This window comes from Nasonia vitripennis, chromosome 5 (genome assembly GCF_009193385.2).
Source record: "Nasonia vitripennis strain AsymCx chromosome 5, Nvit_psr_1.1, whole genome shotgun sequence".
Classification (NCBI taxonomy): Eukaryota; Metazoa; Arthropoda; class Insecta; order Hymenoptera; family Pteromalidae; genus Nasonia; species Nasonia vitripennis.
The window spans coordinates 22099013-22116900 of NC_045761.1; the positions used below are offsets into that span (position 1 = coordinate 22099013).

The window sequence follows — 17888 nt, forward strand, 5'->3', positions numbered from 1 at the left end:
CTGACGCGCGGGCATTCTCTCACATGCCGGCAACGGTTTGAAATATGTACAAAGTATGTACAAAGTATTCTCCTCTTTTTCATGTTGTTCGTAAGTACGTACTGCAAAAGAACTTCAAAACGTGGATGAAATATCGTCGATCTAGTCTTTGTACCTACTTATACGTATGATTCCTCCTAATTTCGTCTGAAAAACGAGCGCAATGGAAGAGTCGATGTTAAAATTTGACATCAAAGAGGTTAAGTCAGACCTTTTAAAAGCTATTGCAGAATGTTCTCAACGAGGATTAATGCATACAACAAAATGGTAAACACAACGTTTCGCGTTTATGAAAATACTCTTTTTTTTTTTTTTTTTTGGATGGTTAATTGTTAATATAGAACTGAATAATTTTCTACTTTAATACTTGATTTTAACTCTTGATTAGGCTTGCCGAGTTGAATTATTCATTGAAAAATATCAAACTAGACCCAAGTGACACCCCCTCTGACATAAGCATAGCGGAACCAAGTGAAGAAGATGACATTTATACTTTGGCTAAAAGCTACTTTGATTTAAAGGAGTATGACCGTTCCGCATACTTTTTGAACAGCTCCAATTCTGCAAAAGCAAGATTTTTATACTTCTATTCATTGTATCTGTCTGACGAGAAAAAGAAAATTGATAACATGACTGATGTTCCATCAGACCCTTTAAAAAATAGTAGCTTGAAGCATCTATGCAGTGAACTGAGAAAAGAACACATTGCTGAGAATCTTGATGGCTATGGCTTGTACTTGTACGGTGTTATTTTGAAAAAATTACAGCTTGCAAAAGAAGCCATTGATATTCTAGTTCAGTCTATTCACAAGCAACCTATGCATTGGGGAACATGGCTTGAATTGGAAAGCTTGATAACAGACAGAGAGAAACTGGAAGCACTGGTTTTACCTAATCATTGGATCAAACGCTTTTTCATGGCACACATGTATTTAGAACTGCAACTTCTTGATGAAGGATTAGCTTTGTATTGCGATTTACAAGCAATGGGTTTCCGAAAGAATGGATATGTTCTTGCTCAGACTGCAATTGCTGTGCATTACAGGAGAGGTAAGGGTTGTTATATATTGCAATATTGAAATATAGAACCTTACCATAAAACTCAATTTATATTGTTTCAGATGTTGATAATGCAATAGCAACATTTAAGCAAATTATAGAAGATGATCCTTATCGTCTGGACAATATGGACACATATTCAAATTTATTATATGTGAAAGAATTGAAGAATGAATTAGCTTATTTAGCTCATAGAGCAACTGAAATTGACAAGTATAGATTGGAAACATGTTGTATAGTAGGTAATAAAAAGACCTGATCATGCTATTATAACAATAGTTTTACAGTTTTATTGTAACTTAAATTATTCTACTGTAGGTAATTATTATAGTTTAAGAGCAGATCATCAAAAAGCTGTAATGTACTTCCACAGAGCTTTAAAGTTAAACCCACAGTATTTGTCAGCCTGGACTTTATTAGGTCACGAATTCATGGAAATGAAGAACACAAATGGTGCCATACACAGCTATCGCCAAGCTATTGGTAAAAAATCATTAAATCTATTATTGATATTCTTATAAACCAAACATACTCTAATGAATGTGAATAAATAATATTTGCAGAAGTCAACAAGAGAGACTACAGAGCTTGGTATGGTTTAGGTCAAACTTACGAAATTCTAAAGATGCCATTTTATGGTTTGTATTATTACAAACAAGCGCAATTGTTAAGACCTCGGGATAGTAGGATGGTACTTGCCCTAGGAGAAGCTTATGAAAAGCAAGACAGAATACCCGAGGCTTTGAAGTGCTATTACAAAGCTTGTAATGTTGGTGATATTGAGGGAATGGCCCTTATACGATTGGCTCAGTAAGTACTTATTAGTTATACCAAATGGAATTTTAATATTACAATTTTTATAAATATAATTGAATATTACAGGTTGTACGAGAAATTAGGGCATCATGATAATGCTGCAGCGGCTTACACAGACTTTGTAACAGATGAATACAGGAATGAGGACAGAACTGAACTTAGCCATGCTTACAAATTCTTAACGCAATACCATTTAAAACGTGAAGAATTAGATCAAGCAAATCATTATGCTCAAAAATGTTTGCAATATGACGAAACAAAAGAAGAAGCTAAGGCCTTTTTAAGGACAATAGCTCAGAAGAGGATAAAAGTAGAAGAAAATCCAATGGTGGTTAGTTCCAATTTGCTTGAAATAATATGATTTTGTTTAAGTCTTTGCATGTTAATAGCTATTTTTATTATTACTAAGGTTGAAGACATGAATGAGACAGATCCAATTGGTGATACGGAAAACAGAGCAGTGGCAACTACTCCAGCTGGCTCACAATTATCACCTATGAATCTATCTTTTACTCCCACTCAGTGATTCAAGAATATAGCAATGCGATGTAAATATAATTCGGTATATTTGTATGTATCATGAAATATTTTGCTAAGTAAAAAATTTATTTAGATAAGTGAAATTTTTTAAAAATTTACCAAATTACTTTTACGAACAGTTTAATAAAAGTAATTAACAAAAGAAGCACTTTTCTTCTTACACGTTAATCCCCTAATTTCCTAAAAGTTGTTATTAAAAAACAGTTACCTTAAAACTGCAATCATAAAAATAACAGAACTTGGTCAAGTGTCCCGAGCATGAGCCTTTTAGTGCTTTCTAGTAGGTTTCAAATTATAACAGATTATTTCTTTACGCAATTCTTAATTAACAAATAAAAATTTGTACTCACCTATAACTGCTAGATGAAATATCTTTAGCTCCATAGCGCAGCATGTATCTACATGTATCTATCATTCGCACCTCGATCTAGCACTTGAACAACGTAAACAGTAATATCTGTTAAAAACGGACTAACAATAACCGTCGCACTTTTTCTTCAATTAAAACTTCAATAGGTTATGTATAACGCGTATACATACATATAAAAATTCAAAATTTTCGACCATATTTATTCAGGTTCTTTTTTCACGACGTTAGAAATCAAGTCGCGGCATGTGGCGGTACGGTCGCGAACTAAAAGCCGGTAGAATCTCGCGTCGCGCGAGGACAGATCGCGTCCGCGACTCTGCAGTTGGCGTTAGGTAGGCGACTGCAACCGTTAATCTCGTATGTGTCGCGATTTAAGTTCGATTAATCAGTCGAGCTCTGAGATGAAGATCGGATGGTTGTACGAGGAGTGAAATCGCGGTTCACTTGGATTTTTCCGGGCATTCGGGCGTCGGGTTAGCGATTTTATGTGTTCAAGATGTGAGAGAAAACTTTCGCGACTTTCTTACAGTTTTTCGAAAAGAAGTTGTACTTGTAGTAGAAGATGAGTTGCCAGCACACATCGCATCACTCTCACGTGTTAACAGTGGTGAGTAGATTTGCACACTTTTCGTTTACGTTAAATATATCGAGTACTTGCTTTTTTACGGGGGGATAAGACTTGTGTACGTACGAGCGACGCGACTATTATTTGTTTACATTGTCATAACCACAATGTCACCATTGTGCATCTACTCGACAGTGCGATTCGTTGTTGTTACATTACGCGTTTCAAGTATACAATTTCGTGGAAGGTTTGCGAGGCTGAAAAAACTTTCTCACTCTCGGGAGTTGTTTACGTTGACTTCGAAAACGGTCACCGAGTTCTCGGGATCCTATATATACTTATATACATATACCGCGCTACTGATCGCTCGTCGAAAACGGATTTACTAGCGGTGTGTATATAAATTGACGGAAGAAAACTAAGGGCTGCGCATTGTTGCCCCCGCGAGCTTACGGTATTATGCTGCTTACGGGGCATTAGTGGGAAATATTTAAAGGGTGTATCCGGGTACTTGGCGTTAATTCCTCGCGGCGTCAGCGATTCACTAACGACCGGCTTTGACAAGCGCGTGCAGGTGTATAACGTCCGGGTGTACCTATTCGGCACCGCCGAAAAGAGAGCGAGACATGGCCGCGGAAAGAGCTATCTTATACCGGTTGCACATACTGATACTCAAGGTCACCTTGTCTATACTGACTCGCGAGAGAAAAAACGCGGCCTCCGAAAACTTGGTTATTCCATTTTCCTCGATCCCATTACACTTGCGAAAGATTGTGCATTGCGCGAGGTGTGTTTTTACCACACTAATACGCGGTTTAGGAGTATATACCGGCATAAGAACTCTCCCATAATAAAAAACAGTGGCTGTTCTTTCGGATCAGGCCTATTTTTTGGTCAACACAAGCATAGGCGTGTTACGGCCGGGCTTAGGCCCACTTGAGTTCAATATTTCCGGGACACAATACAAGTCTGGCACTATGGTTGGAGTAAAAAAAAGTCAAAGCAATTGGCAATTCGACGATACCGCAGCGCCAAAAAGCCCATGCTAATTTCCATAAAATGCCATTTTCTGGTTGTAGAAACCGAAAAAAAAAGCAAATGTTGGGGCACACTCCCGCAACTTTTTTTTTCTTATTATTGTGTACATGTTTAGAAGCATGCAAAACCACGTCCCGACATCGAAAAAGTGCCTCGTGACACTGTTTTCTAGGCCCTTTAAATTCGTCGAAAAATAATGCACAAGGACACAAGCAGAAAATGTAGTACGGTAAGAGCTTGAAAAAAAAATGCGAAAAAATCATGAAAATTGCATTTTAAATTCAAGCTCTTTTCCCGTACTCTCTTCCTACCGTAATACATTTTCTGTTTGTGTCCTTAACAGAATAAAAAAAGTTACGGGAGTGTGCCCCAACATTTGTTTGTTTTTTTTTCGGTTTCTCCAACCAGAAAATGGCATTTTTTCCCGTAGAATTTCCCATATAGGTATAATGCGCACTAAAATCGGGTCGGTCTCAGCTTTGAAAACTCACCACCTTATGGAAATTAACATTGGCTTTTTGGCGCAGCGGTATCGTTAAATTGACAATAATCTCCTACAACTACGCGTAGATATGCACATTAGACTCTAAGCAACAATGCAAAGTTGGAAGAAAACGAGATCAGGTATATACATGTATAAAATCTCGTCGAGTTCCCGAGAGGTGCAGTAGGAGAAAAATTTTACCATACGCATGCGGCAAGTACGGGGAACAGGTAATTCTCATTTATTGCGTTCGGATGGCGCGTGCCTAGCGCCCGGCGACTCGGATTAGCGCGAAGGGAAGGGCGCGCGCGCTCCGCCCACGATATGCTCGGCTCCACCGCGGGAGGCCCCGAGAGAAAGAGAGAGAGAGAGAGGATGCTCTCGTAGGTATATCATAATACCGCCGCCGCGCTGTCGCGCTCGCTTATACACAATCGCCTGGGATCGCACTCTAACGTTAAAAATAGTGCACTCTTGCAAAATTGCCAACTGAATAGCGTCTCTACGGAATATTCCCGAAAAAATCCCAAAGGGCTCTTGATTTACGGTGGCCCACTGGCATATAAAACGCAGCCAGCGCGTCTATCGTAATTGTTCGGGAAAAATACGGCCCATCATTGTGGCCTAATGTGCAGACCTCGCAAGGTAAAGCAGCAGCAGCAGCAGCAGCAGTAGTAGTAGAAAGAGGGGACAAGCGAATACAGCTATATTGATAAAGATCGTATTCTGTGCAGAGCGCGCGCGCGCGCGGCGACGACAGTTTGACGTTATATGAGGGTGGGATATTGAGAGCAGGTCAAGCCGGGGAAAACCAAAACCGAAATTTCGCAGAACTGCAATAGAGAGAGAGAGAGAGAGGACCCTGTTCTAATCCCTGTCTGCCCAACGAGCCTTAGTTTCACTCGTAATTGCTTTATTGCGGGTTTACGTTTATACGCCGACTCCGGCGGCGACAGCGACGGCGACGACCGATACGTGCGCGTCTTTCTTTTTCGTTTTCGAGAGAGAGAGAGAGACACTGTGGATTAACAACCCGTTGTACTGCCGCGCAGGTATACGAGTGGTCTCGTCGACTGGCGTCGCTTTGCGAAGAAGCTCTGAATTTTGCAAGCTGCGAGATGAAATTGAAAAAATTGAATTAGGCTTTATTCAGGCGTTTGAGGTTCATCGCGCTGTATGGCTCTTATCTTTTCATCTTCCTATTAGCTTCGGCGTATAATCCCGCGGTTATACGTTCTGATAAGTACACGGAGAGAACGAACTAGCGATAGCATATAAAAATCGCAATATACACGATAATGCGCGCTCGCCGCATTATCGTGTATATTTTGCATCAGGTTCATAGGATTTTCCGATTGGTCGCTTGCGATTTTTCTATACTGATCGCTTGGCCGTTTTTCGTATATCTCACTTGACTTAAACCTGTCTATTTCGTTAAAAAAAAAGCATGCGATAAAAGTAGTTTTTTTTACGCTCTCTAATAACTTTCGCCTGTGAACTTTTTGTAATCATCGCTCGTTTGTAAAAATTATAAACACAATAAAAAATAATTCTAACAACAATTTTTTTTTTTTACCACAGCCCCAGAGCACTTTCTGCGAATCTCCAACGGCCCTCGTCGATTCTCACCTTCATGCCCATCATCAGCATCGTCACCACAATCTTCACCAGCAGTCATCACCCGAGTCGCTTTTGTCGCGGCTTCAGCGAAGGCGACGAGTGCCGCACCTTCACCAGAGCGTCTCTGCTCAGCAGCTGTCGTTGCCGTCTCCGCCGCCTCGACATCAGCGTCAGCAGAAGCAGCAACAATTGCAGCTGAAATTCCGAGAGCAATTCGAGCAGCAGAGCTTGCAAAAGCAGCAGTGGCAGCAAGTTCAACAATGGCAACAACAGGCCCAACAGTGGCAACAGTGCCAGAAGTGCAGCGTGCTGCAAGAGCATCATCATCATGATCACGGGGACGCGCCAAGGTTCGCGGTAAACGATAGCGGCGCCTCGAATTTCCCCAATAATTTACAGCGACGTGTGTCGCTCGGAAGTTTTTCGCCCTCGCAGCTACGCCAGAGTGCTGAAGTTAAAACACAGGCCGTGCAGCGAGAGTACGAGTACATTACTGTATGTGCGAGAGAATCGTGACTAAAAATTTAAAAGAATCATGTAGATTATTTATTGATTTTTGTATTTTCTTTTTTTAGTTACAAGTGCAGGAAAATGATACGACGCAATACTTGAACCTGCAGTTTTCTCAGCAGAACCATCAGTACCAGCAGAAGAGTGTCTACAAGCTTTTTGACGACGACTCTGCTGTCAGTAAAGGATTTTTTTCGCGAGATGCGCCAGCCAAAGAGTCTGATGCAGTAGCGCCTACTACGTCTTTTTCGTATTTTAATCATAATAGCGTAAAAGAGCAGTCGACACTGCTGTCGGAACTGTCTCTAGATTTTCTTTCTGGTTTCGAGCAGTTTTCATTGGACGGAGAGATTGATTTTTTGGTAATTTTTTTATTGCAGAGTGAATTATCTTCATATTTTTATATTGTCGATTAGTTTGTATCACATACTCCTTGATTACAGAAAACTAGCGAGTCAATAAAGGAAGACAAAGTGAACACTTTTTCTTATTTTACTGCACAATCGAATGTCAATTTTGTGCAGCCTACTATTATTTGTAGCACGAACGTCGATCGTTTTATAAATCCACTTGAAGCAGCACCGGATATTTGCCAGGATGCGCGTCCTGGATCCGCTTATTACAAAATAACTATCTCGACTAGATCTGGTGATTATTTTGTACTTTAGATTGACTTTTTTACGGCTTGATTTTACACGAATTCTAAAATAATTTTTTCATTAGATGCGGTTTTGAATGAAAGTAAAGATTCTCAAGATAAAAGCGCTACTGAAACGAGGTTGTGTGGATTGAATAAACTACAAGTATTTAGCGAAATTCAAAATTTGGAGTTGCTCACTTCTCCGAAATTTAACGACTTTCCGCAAGATTTAAAAGAGTATTTACGATCGGAGAGAATGATTCTGGCAGATGTGCGATCCATTATTGCTAGTGAGAATTCGGATATCTTGCAGTCGTGCAATGAAAATAACGAGGAGAAAAAAGCAACAGTAGAGGTACGTTCATTGGAGAACAAAACGTATGCCAATATACTGCAATCCGTTCCTCGGTATGACTTGAACTCGAGCCCAACAAGTGACGAGCATAGTTGCGACATGAAACCACTGCAAGCTACCAGAAGAAATAATCGTAGATCAAAATTTACTAACAGTCGTCATCATGCAAATAATTTGAAAAATGGGATGAAGACAAATCACAATGAAACGTCAAACTCAGTAAGTTGATTTTTATAATTGATTTATTATAATGCAATTATGACATCGAGAATGAATAATAAGACACAAGCTTATTTTACAATTATGTACAAATGTAATCCTATTATCAAAGATATCATAATAATCGCATAACAAATAGCAGTACAATGATTCATATTATTTACAATTAATCAATCATACCAATTAATTTAAATATAAACATATAAATTTACTTGATTTGTGTTTCAGGCTTTAGCATTAGAAAAAAGGAAGAGAACAAAAGTTCCTTACAAATTCAGAAAGCAGAGCAATAACAATAAGAATTCGAAAATTTACAATGACTCGTGGCGAGTAGAGACGTTGTCGGGTAAGAAGCGCAATTAATAATTATGCAATAGATAAAGTCGTTACTTAAGATTATGCGCGTGATTCTAAAGTAGGTTTTGATAATGTGTTACAAATTGCAATTTACAATTATTACGTGTTTATTGTACGGTTCGGATGTAAATAGAAGAGGCAACATTCTTAAAATATTATTGATTAAAGTGCACACAAAGTATATGCAGGCTCAGGCTTAACACGTGTCAGACACGCACTAAGCTTACATTCACACATATTTTATCAATCGCAATTTAAGATGTAAAAACCGGGGTATGCGTGGGTATAAGAAGATAAGATGTGGCGTGACCTGGGCTTACGCGCGCGCTCAGTTGTGCTTCCTGGAGAAAACGCTCGACCGCGAAAGAGTTGACCGGTACGGGCACGAGATTTGGCCTACCGTGGCAGTTACAGCAGCAGGGTCTCTGCGCGAGGTGGTCGTTCGCATTCGGATTACAAACAGCGAACAGGTCATGCTCCATTCGCTGGTTAGACAGGAATCTTGTGGCTAAGCGCTGGTTGATGCGCGACATGCTCTGCTGTCGCTGATACTCCATCCGCGACATCCCGATGTTCCGCAGCTGGTAAGGTGCCTCGAACGGACGCCTTATCATCTTACGCGGCTGGCGTAGAGCCTTGTGTACGAAAATAAGCGGCGCGCCGCTACCGTTTAATTCGGGCTGCATTTGAAGGTGAACGGGAGGCACGGACATCCGCGGATGTCCATGAACGAACAGCATTGGTGGTCGTGCCTCTTCCTGCTGTGGTTGTTGATGGACGAACAGCATTGGTTGTTGTGCCCCTTCCTGCTGTGGTTGTTCATGGACGAACAGCATTGGTGATCGTGCCTCTTCCTGCTGTGGTTGTTCATGGACGAACAGCATTGGTGGTTGTGCCCCTTCCTGCTGTGGTTGTTCATGGACGAACAGCATTGGTGGTCGTACCTCTTCCGGCTGTGGTTGTTGATGGACGAACAGCATTGGTGGTTGTGCCCCTTCCTGCTGTGGTTGTTCATGGACGAACAGCATTGGTGGTCGTGCCTCATTTTGCTGTGGTTGTTCATGAACGTATGGCATCGGTGGTCGTGCCTCTCCCTGCTGTTGATGTCCATGGACGAACAGCATTGGTGGTTGTGCCTCTTCCTGCTGTGGTTGTTCATGGACGAACAGCATTGGTGGTCGTGCCTCTTCCTGCTGTGGTTGTTCATGGACGAACAGCATTGGTGGTCGTGCCTCTTCCTGCTGTGGTTGTTCATAAACGTATGGCATCGGTGGTTGTGCCTCTCCCTGCTGTGGATGTTCGTGAACGTATGGCATCGGTGATCGTGCCTCTCCCTGCTGTGGTTGTTCATGAACGTATGGCATCGGTGGTCGTGCCTCTTCCTGCTGTGGTTGTTGATGGACGAACAGCATTGGTGGTTGTGCCTCTTCCTGCTGTGGTTGTTCATGGACGTATGACATCGGTGGTTGTGCCTCTCTCTGCTGTGGATGTCCGTGAACGAGCAGCATTGGTGGTGGTGCCTCTGCCTGCTGTTGATGTTCATGGACGAACAGCATCGGTGCTCGCGCCTCTCCCTGCTGTGGATGTCCATGGACGAACAGCATCGGTGCTCGTGTCTCTCCCTGCTGTTGATTTAGGTAAAAGTTTGGCAACAAGGTAGTAACTTGCGGTTGCGGCTGAGCGTAAATAGCCGATGTCGGTACGTGAGCTTGCGGTGGTGGATAAGGCATCGATGCCGGCTCATGTGACTGTAGATGCGCGTAAGGTGAAGGATTTCTGCTCTCGAGGAAGGGCCTATCGCCGAGAACACTATCAGCGTGACGTCCAGGTTGGTTGACGCGGCCGTTGGACGAGCTCGAGGACCACGAGTAAAGCGAATCGATGTCGGATTCTTCATCATCGAAGACTCTGGCAATCTCATCGTCTGAGATATCCGAAAAGTTATCGTGTTGATGCGCGGCAATTTGAACGGGCTCAGCCTGCGGAAATCCATCCTGAAAGCTACCCAAGCGCATCGGTTCGGGCTGGACGGCATCACCATCTTCGAATGCGATATCCATGGGCTCTTCCTCGGCAAGCTGGGGCAACGACTGCGGCGGCGCCTGGATTACAACGGGGTTGTCAACGGTGTTGTAAGCACTGTTCCAGGAGTCACTGTTGGAGGAATCCAAGCCTTCGTCAGTCGAGAGCATGTCGTCCTCGTCACTGGAGAGATCCAGCTCCTCCTGGGAGTAGAGCAAATGCGTCGCATTCGCAATCGGCTGCGGAACTTCGACGTGAACCGGAGGAGTCGTTACAGGTGTAGGATAGTTATCGGATATCGGTGTCGCTGGTGGTGTCGGCAACGAGGCTCGGCTGCTGCTTCGACGTTCGCGGCGCTGTGCCTCGTCCTCAAACGGGATAAAGCGCTGCATCATCGAGCGGTGAGTGTAAGCGTTTTTTCGTCGTAATCTCGACGAGCCTTCCTGTAATGAGAAAATAATTGTTTGTTTTAGTTTTTAATTCAAATGTGCGTAACGCCGTGCGTACTTTTCGAATATTCACGTTGAATTGTGTTATTAGTTCATTGTAAAAAGTAAATTTACTGGCGAAGCATTTAACGAGATCACTTTGTAAACGAAAAAACTTGCGAATTTAAGCGCACACAAACTTGTCACCGAGTGATCGCGAAAATAAAGTAAAATTTTGACAGAACACGATTGTAGTTACGAAATCTTTTTGCACTCTAGTACGAAAAAAGAACAAGCACTGTGTAGGTACTCACGTGAACGTAGGTTCGTGGTCGCAAATCAGACGACACGTTGATGGCTCCGCTGATGTCTCGGGACATACCTAGTTCGGACTGGAGTTAACCTTTATTCGTTCGAGGCTGCAGCACTACTGTCGAAGCAAAGTGTCTCCTGCTCGGTCTTGTGCTTGGATGACAAGTGATGGTCCGATGCACGCGCCCGGCCAATTTGTAATCGGTGCGAGCGAGCTACGCTCTGCGAAGGGTGGGCCTTAGAGGCCCCGAAGCGAGGCTACGATTGGTCGAGCGGCGAAGGGGTGGCGATTTGTTGGCGTAAGGGCCTTCGAGGCCCCGAAGCAAGGCTACGATTGGTCGAGCGGCGAAGGGGTGGCGATTTGTTGGCGTAAATTCGTCGCGACGCATTATTTCGTATACCTGTAGCTGGTAGACCTCGTCGCACCTGTAGCTGCATCTATCTGTCGCGCCTTGCTTTTTTTTTTGCTTATGCCTGCGTGATTGTTTATATTTAAATTGTTTTAGTTGTTGGTGTCTTGCGCTCGCGAGTATTGTTTTTAGAATGCGAATTTAATGCGTAGAAAAGACAAAATTGCAAGAACGCAATTTTTAATACAAACGCTAATCTCACGCTATGTTGTGCGTGCGCTAATTGCGGTTCTATGATGAAGCATGATATTTTTATACAGCTCAGTTTGATATTTAAGTAGGACGTGCGCCGGCGCTCACGGTGATATTAAACAAAGTCCAATTGCATCGCGAGCGTTTTCTTCTTCACAAGCTCGATACATTTCACTAAATATTCACATCTAATAGTATATTGTGTACCGGGAGCGTATGAAGTAGGCTTTTTTAGTAATAGCCCGAGCCGAAGGCGTTTACGATCCGCAGACGAGTACTGCAATATCCGTAAGATGTCAAAAAGCCCGCTTAACCCTTTGTGCACGCCATAGTTTTTGTAACGCATGTGTTGATGTTCGCGTTTTTCGTGCCTATAAGCGGAACTAAAATTGCGCCTCAAATTATTAAGTTCTACGTATGATACATATTTATATCGCTAACTGTGTGGTGCAAAAAAGGACTGCTAATGTCGCGGATAGACGTTACAGCGAACCTATGCTAGTCTGTGCCATAAAACACTGTACGATACACGTGTGAACGTGTCATAAGTCGTTCTTCATGGCACGGCGTTTAGCGCACGCGTTATGCTCGGGCGCTTATACACGCCGTGCCGTAAAGTACGACTTATGCCACTAGTATCGTAATGTATTGTTTTACCCGCTTTACAGGACGGTCAAAACGAGGTCACTTTAGAGCCGCTTTTCCAGTTTGAAAAACGCGGAAATCGTGCACGTGTTACAAGAAACTATTGTTATCAATTTTCATTTCTTGTATAATTATTTTCAAAATCATTATAAACGTAACATGTTGTAAAAAAAGTAAAGCTACAATGTAAGAGTATAGAACTTTTTCGCGCAAGCTGCCGATCACCGGCTCGTAGGCGATGCTCTATGCGAATGCTATATCAGCTGATGTACATAAAATTCACATAGAAAAGTAGCATTAATCTTTAAAACAAGAATGAAATTTGTTGAAGCTACGACATGTTCGCGTGAAAAAAAGCCTGCGCTTTGCCTACCGGCGAGCGCAAAGCGGCGACTTGTTCTCTCAACAAATCTCAGTCAAACATCCGTATATACAATGTTGTTGCAACACAATAATTGAACAACAGAAGCTTCTCATAGGGTAGCTACAACATTTTTAAGCGCGAGCAAACGCCAAAGGGATTGACGTCATAGAAATTCGGGGGGAGGTCAGGGCAAGCAAGCGCGTTGCACAGCACCTCGTAGTCTAGTACATATATACGTACACAAGTACATAACGCAGCTGTAAAGCTGCACTGGCGACGAGACTCTATGTACGACGATCTCGGTAAATATGGGCGGGCAAGTCTAGCCGTAGATATACGAGAGGGACGCAGTTTGACAGGTTGCAAGATTTAAAGAGCCCGACGGCTACGAGCAAAAGTAATACAGTTTGCGAGTACGACCGACGCCGCCGTGGTACCCTACGCATATACGCGTAGAGGGCAAGAGAAGGGGAGCCTTTATCCTCGTTTTATTGCCAGGATTATTAGCCGCGCCGGCCTTATGCTTCTGGCCCCGCGCGGGGGATAACCGGGGGCTTCATTCTATTCATTTGATGCGCTAAGCACCGGCTTTACGCAGTCGGCTAGCTGCTCTGCTACTTTCCTTCCCCTTCGTGCCAAATGTATATCTCTTATACCTACTATGCGGCGGCGACTTCTTGCTCGACGAGCCTGTTTGTACACGTCTTGTTCTCGTGCTCTGCGAGATGCGCGCGCGACGACCTTTATGTGTGTGTGTGTGTGTGTGTGTGTGTGTGTGTTAATATTCAATAGACGCCTCTAATCTCTCCCCGATTATGACTCAAGTGGATAAACGCCTAGAATCAATATTGAGAATGAAGCCGTCGCTGTGTGTTTTATCTCTGAAAATATGTGTGCATCATCTTAGGGGGTGAGGGGCCTTTGATTTGACTTATGGGATGCAGGTACTGCTGTAGTTAAATTTAATTGTCAAGCGGATTAAGGGGGCTGATGCGTAAGAGGTCAGATCGTAAACTGCGTGATAATTTTATGCGCACTTGCCCGAGATTGCCGCTGGCGTGATCTGAGTGCATTCTGCAGGGCTTACTTTTACCTATTAATTTCGATGCTTAAAACTCGAAATTGTACAGATTTTTCGTTATAAACAAATTAATGATTTGCGATCTACAAGTTTGTTTTGCCAAGTTTGAATTACCACATTGTTTATAACAAAAGACTGGCGAATTTCGAGCTCCGTAATACTGATATAAAAAAAATTTCGATTCGTACCATGAAAAAAGCATAAAAAATAAAAGCCCAGTTTAAAGGGCCAGAATTTGCCGCTGTAGACAGCGCAGCGTGGCATGCAATAATTCGTCCCTAGTGTAGGGGCGTCTACGGCCACCGTCGCCACCGACGGGTTGTTGACGGCGTCGGACTATATACCCGCACCTGCCGCTGCACCGGTCACCTTTGGCTGTTCTCTGTAGCACGAGCTGGTGCACGTTTTGAATAAATAATTAAAGATATTTTAAGTTCAACACGCGCTTCATTATATTATAAATCTTCATAGCACTACTGCGTGGCTTAGAGACGCGTATAAGACTAAGACTTTTCCGTGGCGTAATGTACTATTTTATGTTAGTTTATGAAGCAGAACAAGAAGATACTGTTAAAATTTCTACAAAAGTCAACTGCGCGCAAATTTAGTACAGGAATGCCCGCAAAATCGCAATATATTTATAGTCCAGTAGAATTAGATTTTGAAGGTAACAAAATTAAATATAGCAATGTTCCTGCACTTTATGGCGGGAAAGGGTCTGTAGACTGATAATTTCCAAAAACTAACTAAAAAGGAGTGGTGGAAAGTTGTCAAATTTTTATATAAGTGGCGATCGATCGAAAAATAACTCATGATATGTTGAAGGTACTTAAATTACCTACACATAAATGCACCTGAATTATGTTTCCTTCAATTAGTTAAGTATAAAATCAATGCCGAACGCGAAAAAATGCGTTTTCGAAAATTAGGCACTATTATTGCAAAAATCGATTGATGATGATGAAACTTATGGAAAAGATGGTCAATACAACTGTCAATGTGTGTGCCAAAGCTGATTTGATTGACTGTCAAATTGTTGCTAGAGACATTTGTTAATTAATTTCGATGATTTTTCTGCAGCTCATTGTTTAATTACTAACCGTTGATTTCATAAGTTAATATCGCGGTTACAGGTTCTATTTGGACCAAAGAAACGTGTGAAAAAAGAAAAATTTCAAAAAGTTAAAATTAAGTTGCTCTTTACAACTAACAAAGTGGGACATCTAAAAAAGCGTTATAAATAAATTCTCCCATAGTCAGAGAAAAGCCGCTATGGAATTCGCTCTTTTTGCGTTGAATAGAGCATTTTTTTGTCGTTATTCTCGAAAAAGAAAAATTCACATAGGTCTCTTTCTTTTCAAGATAGCTTTTTTTTTATAACGTTAATTATTAATAAACTATAATTGAAGAAAGAGTTAAACTTTAATTTTCAAACAGTCTCACATTGATATTCTAGGTAATAAACTCGAGAACCGCTCGGTGAATTTTAATGATTTGTTTTTTAATTTGAGGTATCTCCTCGAGACGAATGCGATGCCGCCATGAAAGTATATTTCACAAAACAACGCTATTTTTGTCTTTTTTTGCTTATAACTTTAAAATTGAAGGCGCTATCAAAATGCCGCAACAAAATGATTTGCAGAGAATAGAAATATCTACAAAATGAGAGGTCGAACGCCTTAAAGAGTCCAGCCTCGGTTAAATCCTACAAAAAAAAACAACAAAATATTCGTTCAATAACATTTTTTTCTTTTTACGTAAATTAAACACTATACACTATTTCTACTGAGAAATATATACCATACAAAATCACTGACCAAAATTATATTAATTAAATGTTGTTAGCAACAAGTACAGTGTGAAAAATATCAATTAAATTTATTAGCTACGTATACAACGTATGGATAATAATATTTAATTAATATTTTTTAGAAATGTCTTTCATTAAGTCTGAGGGGGGATGTTTAAGGTACATTTTAAGCCCGGTTAGAGTAAAAAAGACGGTCCAGATCTTTCAGAAAGCCGTGGCAAGTGACTAAAAACACTTATTTATATAGTAAAATGTCATGAATTTTGGTCAGTGATTTTGTATGGTATATGTATGATATTTTTCGGTAAAAATAGTGTACAGTGTATATATATTTACAGTAGATATTTTTTGTTTTTTAATTTACGTAAAAAGAAAACAAATTTATTGGGCGAATATTTTGTTGTTTTTTATAGGATTTAACCTAGGCTGGACCCTTTAAGGCCTTCAACCTCTCATTTTGTAGATATTTCTATTCTCTGCAAATCATCTTGTTGCGGCATTTTGATAGCGCCTTTATTGTTAAAGTTATAAGCAAAAAAAGACAAAAATAGCGTTTTTTTGTGAATATATCATGACGGCATCGCATTCGTTTCGAGGAGATAAGTTTCATTAACATTCATCGATATTTGCAATAATAGTGCCTAATTTTCGAAAACGCATTTTTTTGCGTTCGGCATTGATTTTACACTTAACTAATTGAAGGAAACATAATTCAGGTGCATATATGTGTAGTTAATTTCAGTACCTTCAACATAGCATGAGTTATTTTTCGATCGACCGTCTATATTTTTATAGGCACTGCAAAAACTAAAAAAATGCGTAATTTTGCCACTTATATGCGAATTTGACAACTTTCCACCACTCCTTTTTAGTTAGTTTTTGGAAATCATTTTACGTACCCTTTCCCGCCATAATGTGCAGAAACATTGCTATATTTAATTTTTGAAAATATATTACGAGTTTTCACCTAATTCGACTGGACTATTATCTAATATAAGGTCAGAGATGATGTGTCAGAGGGTGTAGCGCGTTTAAAGGGCATTTATAGCACAGTGTGGCTAAAATCCGCTGTTAAGTCACGCCTATCTGTGACTAAAGTAGTCCTTTGTTGCACCGTTTTTATCACACTCGCTACGCTCGTGCGATAACCTCACACTGCAAATAAGGACTACTTTAGTCACGAATAGGCGAGACATGCGGATTTTATCAGTCTGTGCTATAAAATTTTATACGATACTATTGACTTAAATAGTTCAGATTTACACGGCGCTTAGCGCCCTCGCTACGCTCGGGTGCTAACTGCGCCGTGTAAAAACCATTTAAGTCACACGTATCGTAATGTACTATTATAGCACAGTGTGGCTAAAATCCGCTGTTAAGTCACGCCTATCTGTACTCGTTACGCTCGTGCGCTAACCGCACGGTGCAAATAAGGACTACATTAGTCACGAATAGGCGAGACTTGCGGATTTTAGCAGTCTGTGCTATAAAATTTTATACGATACTCTTAACTTAAATGGTTCAATTTCGCATGTCGCTTAGCGCCCTCGCTACGCTCGGGTGCTTGAGCACATGTTCGGCGTTCGATCTTGCCGTTCTCTTAGTGAAAAGTTTCGACTCGTGAGATTTACGTTATTAGAATTTTGTTTAAATGTAATTAAGTTATCTTTTGGAAAATAATACATTATTTTGAATAGCGGATAGTTAGAGGGAGATGATGGAATTAAAAAAAGTTGTTATTCATTATATTATGTTTGTATATTATAAATCATTAGAGTTTACAAATTTTATGAACGCATACAATTTTTTCGTGTATAAAAACGTAAAAATTTCGAAGTCGTTGTAAAATAAAAAATTCGACGATATTAATGAAACATTTGATTATTTTTGAAAATACATAAGTACGATTTCGCTTAAACTTTAAATTTTTTCGACGATACACACATCTACTCAAAATCCATTCATCTCAGCATTGTCACTCTCATTCGTACACGCGCGCACGCATACACATT

At 41.0% G+C, this 17888-nt stretch overlaps 2 protein-coding genes across 2 annotated transcripts; both read left to right on the forward strand.

Moving 5' to 3' along the window:
• Positions 1-9: 9 nt before the first annotated feature.
• On the forward strand, positions 10-2596 carry LOC100123949 (cell division cycle protein 23 homolog). The gene is made up of 7 exons (XM_001607682.5): positions 10-306; positions 428-1089; positions 1161-1340; positions 1417-1581; positions 1662-1908; positions 1981-2245; positions 2324-2596. The coding sequence occupies exons 1-7, from the start codon at positions 203-205 to the stop codon at positions 2438-2440; spliced, it is 1740 nt and encodes a 579-aa protein (XP_001607732.1). The 5' UTR covers positions 10-202; the 3' UTR covers positions 2441-2596.
• A 553-nt stretch (positions 2597-3149) lies between these two features.
• LOC100677981 (putative mediator of RNA polymerase II transcription subunit 26) lies at positions 3150-8795 on the forward strand. Its single transcript, XM_003426671.4, has 6 exons — positions 3150-3431; positions 6493-7026; positions 7107-7403; positions 7485-7689; positions 7765-8255; positions 8484-8795. The coding sequence occupies exons 1-6, from the start codon at positions 3387-3389 to the stop codon at positions 8616-8618; spliced, it is 1707 nt and encodes a 568-aa protein (XP_003426719.1). The 5' UTR covers positions 3150-3386; the 3' UTR covers positions 8619-8795.
• The last annotated feature ends 9093 nt before the right edge of the window (positions 8796-17888 follow it).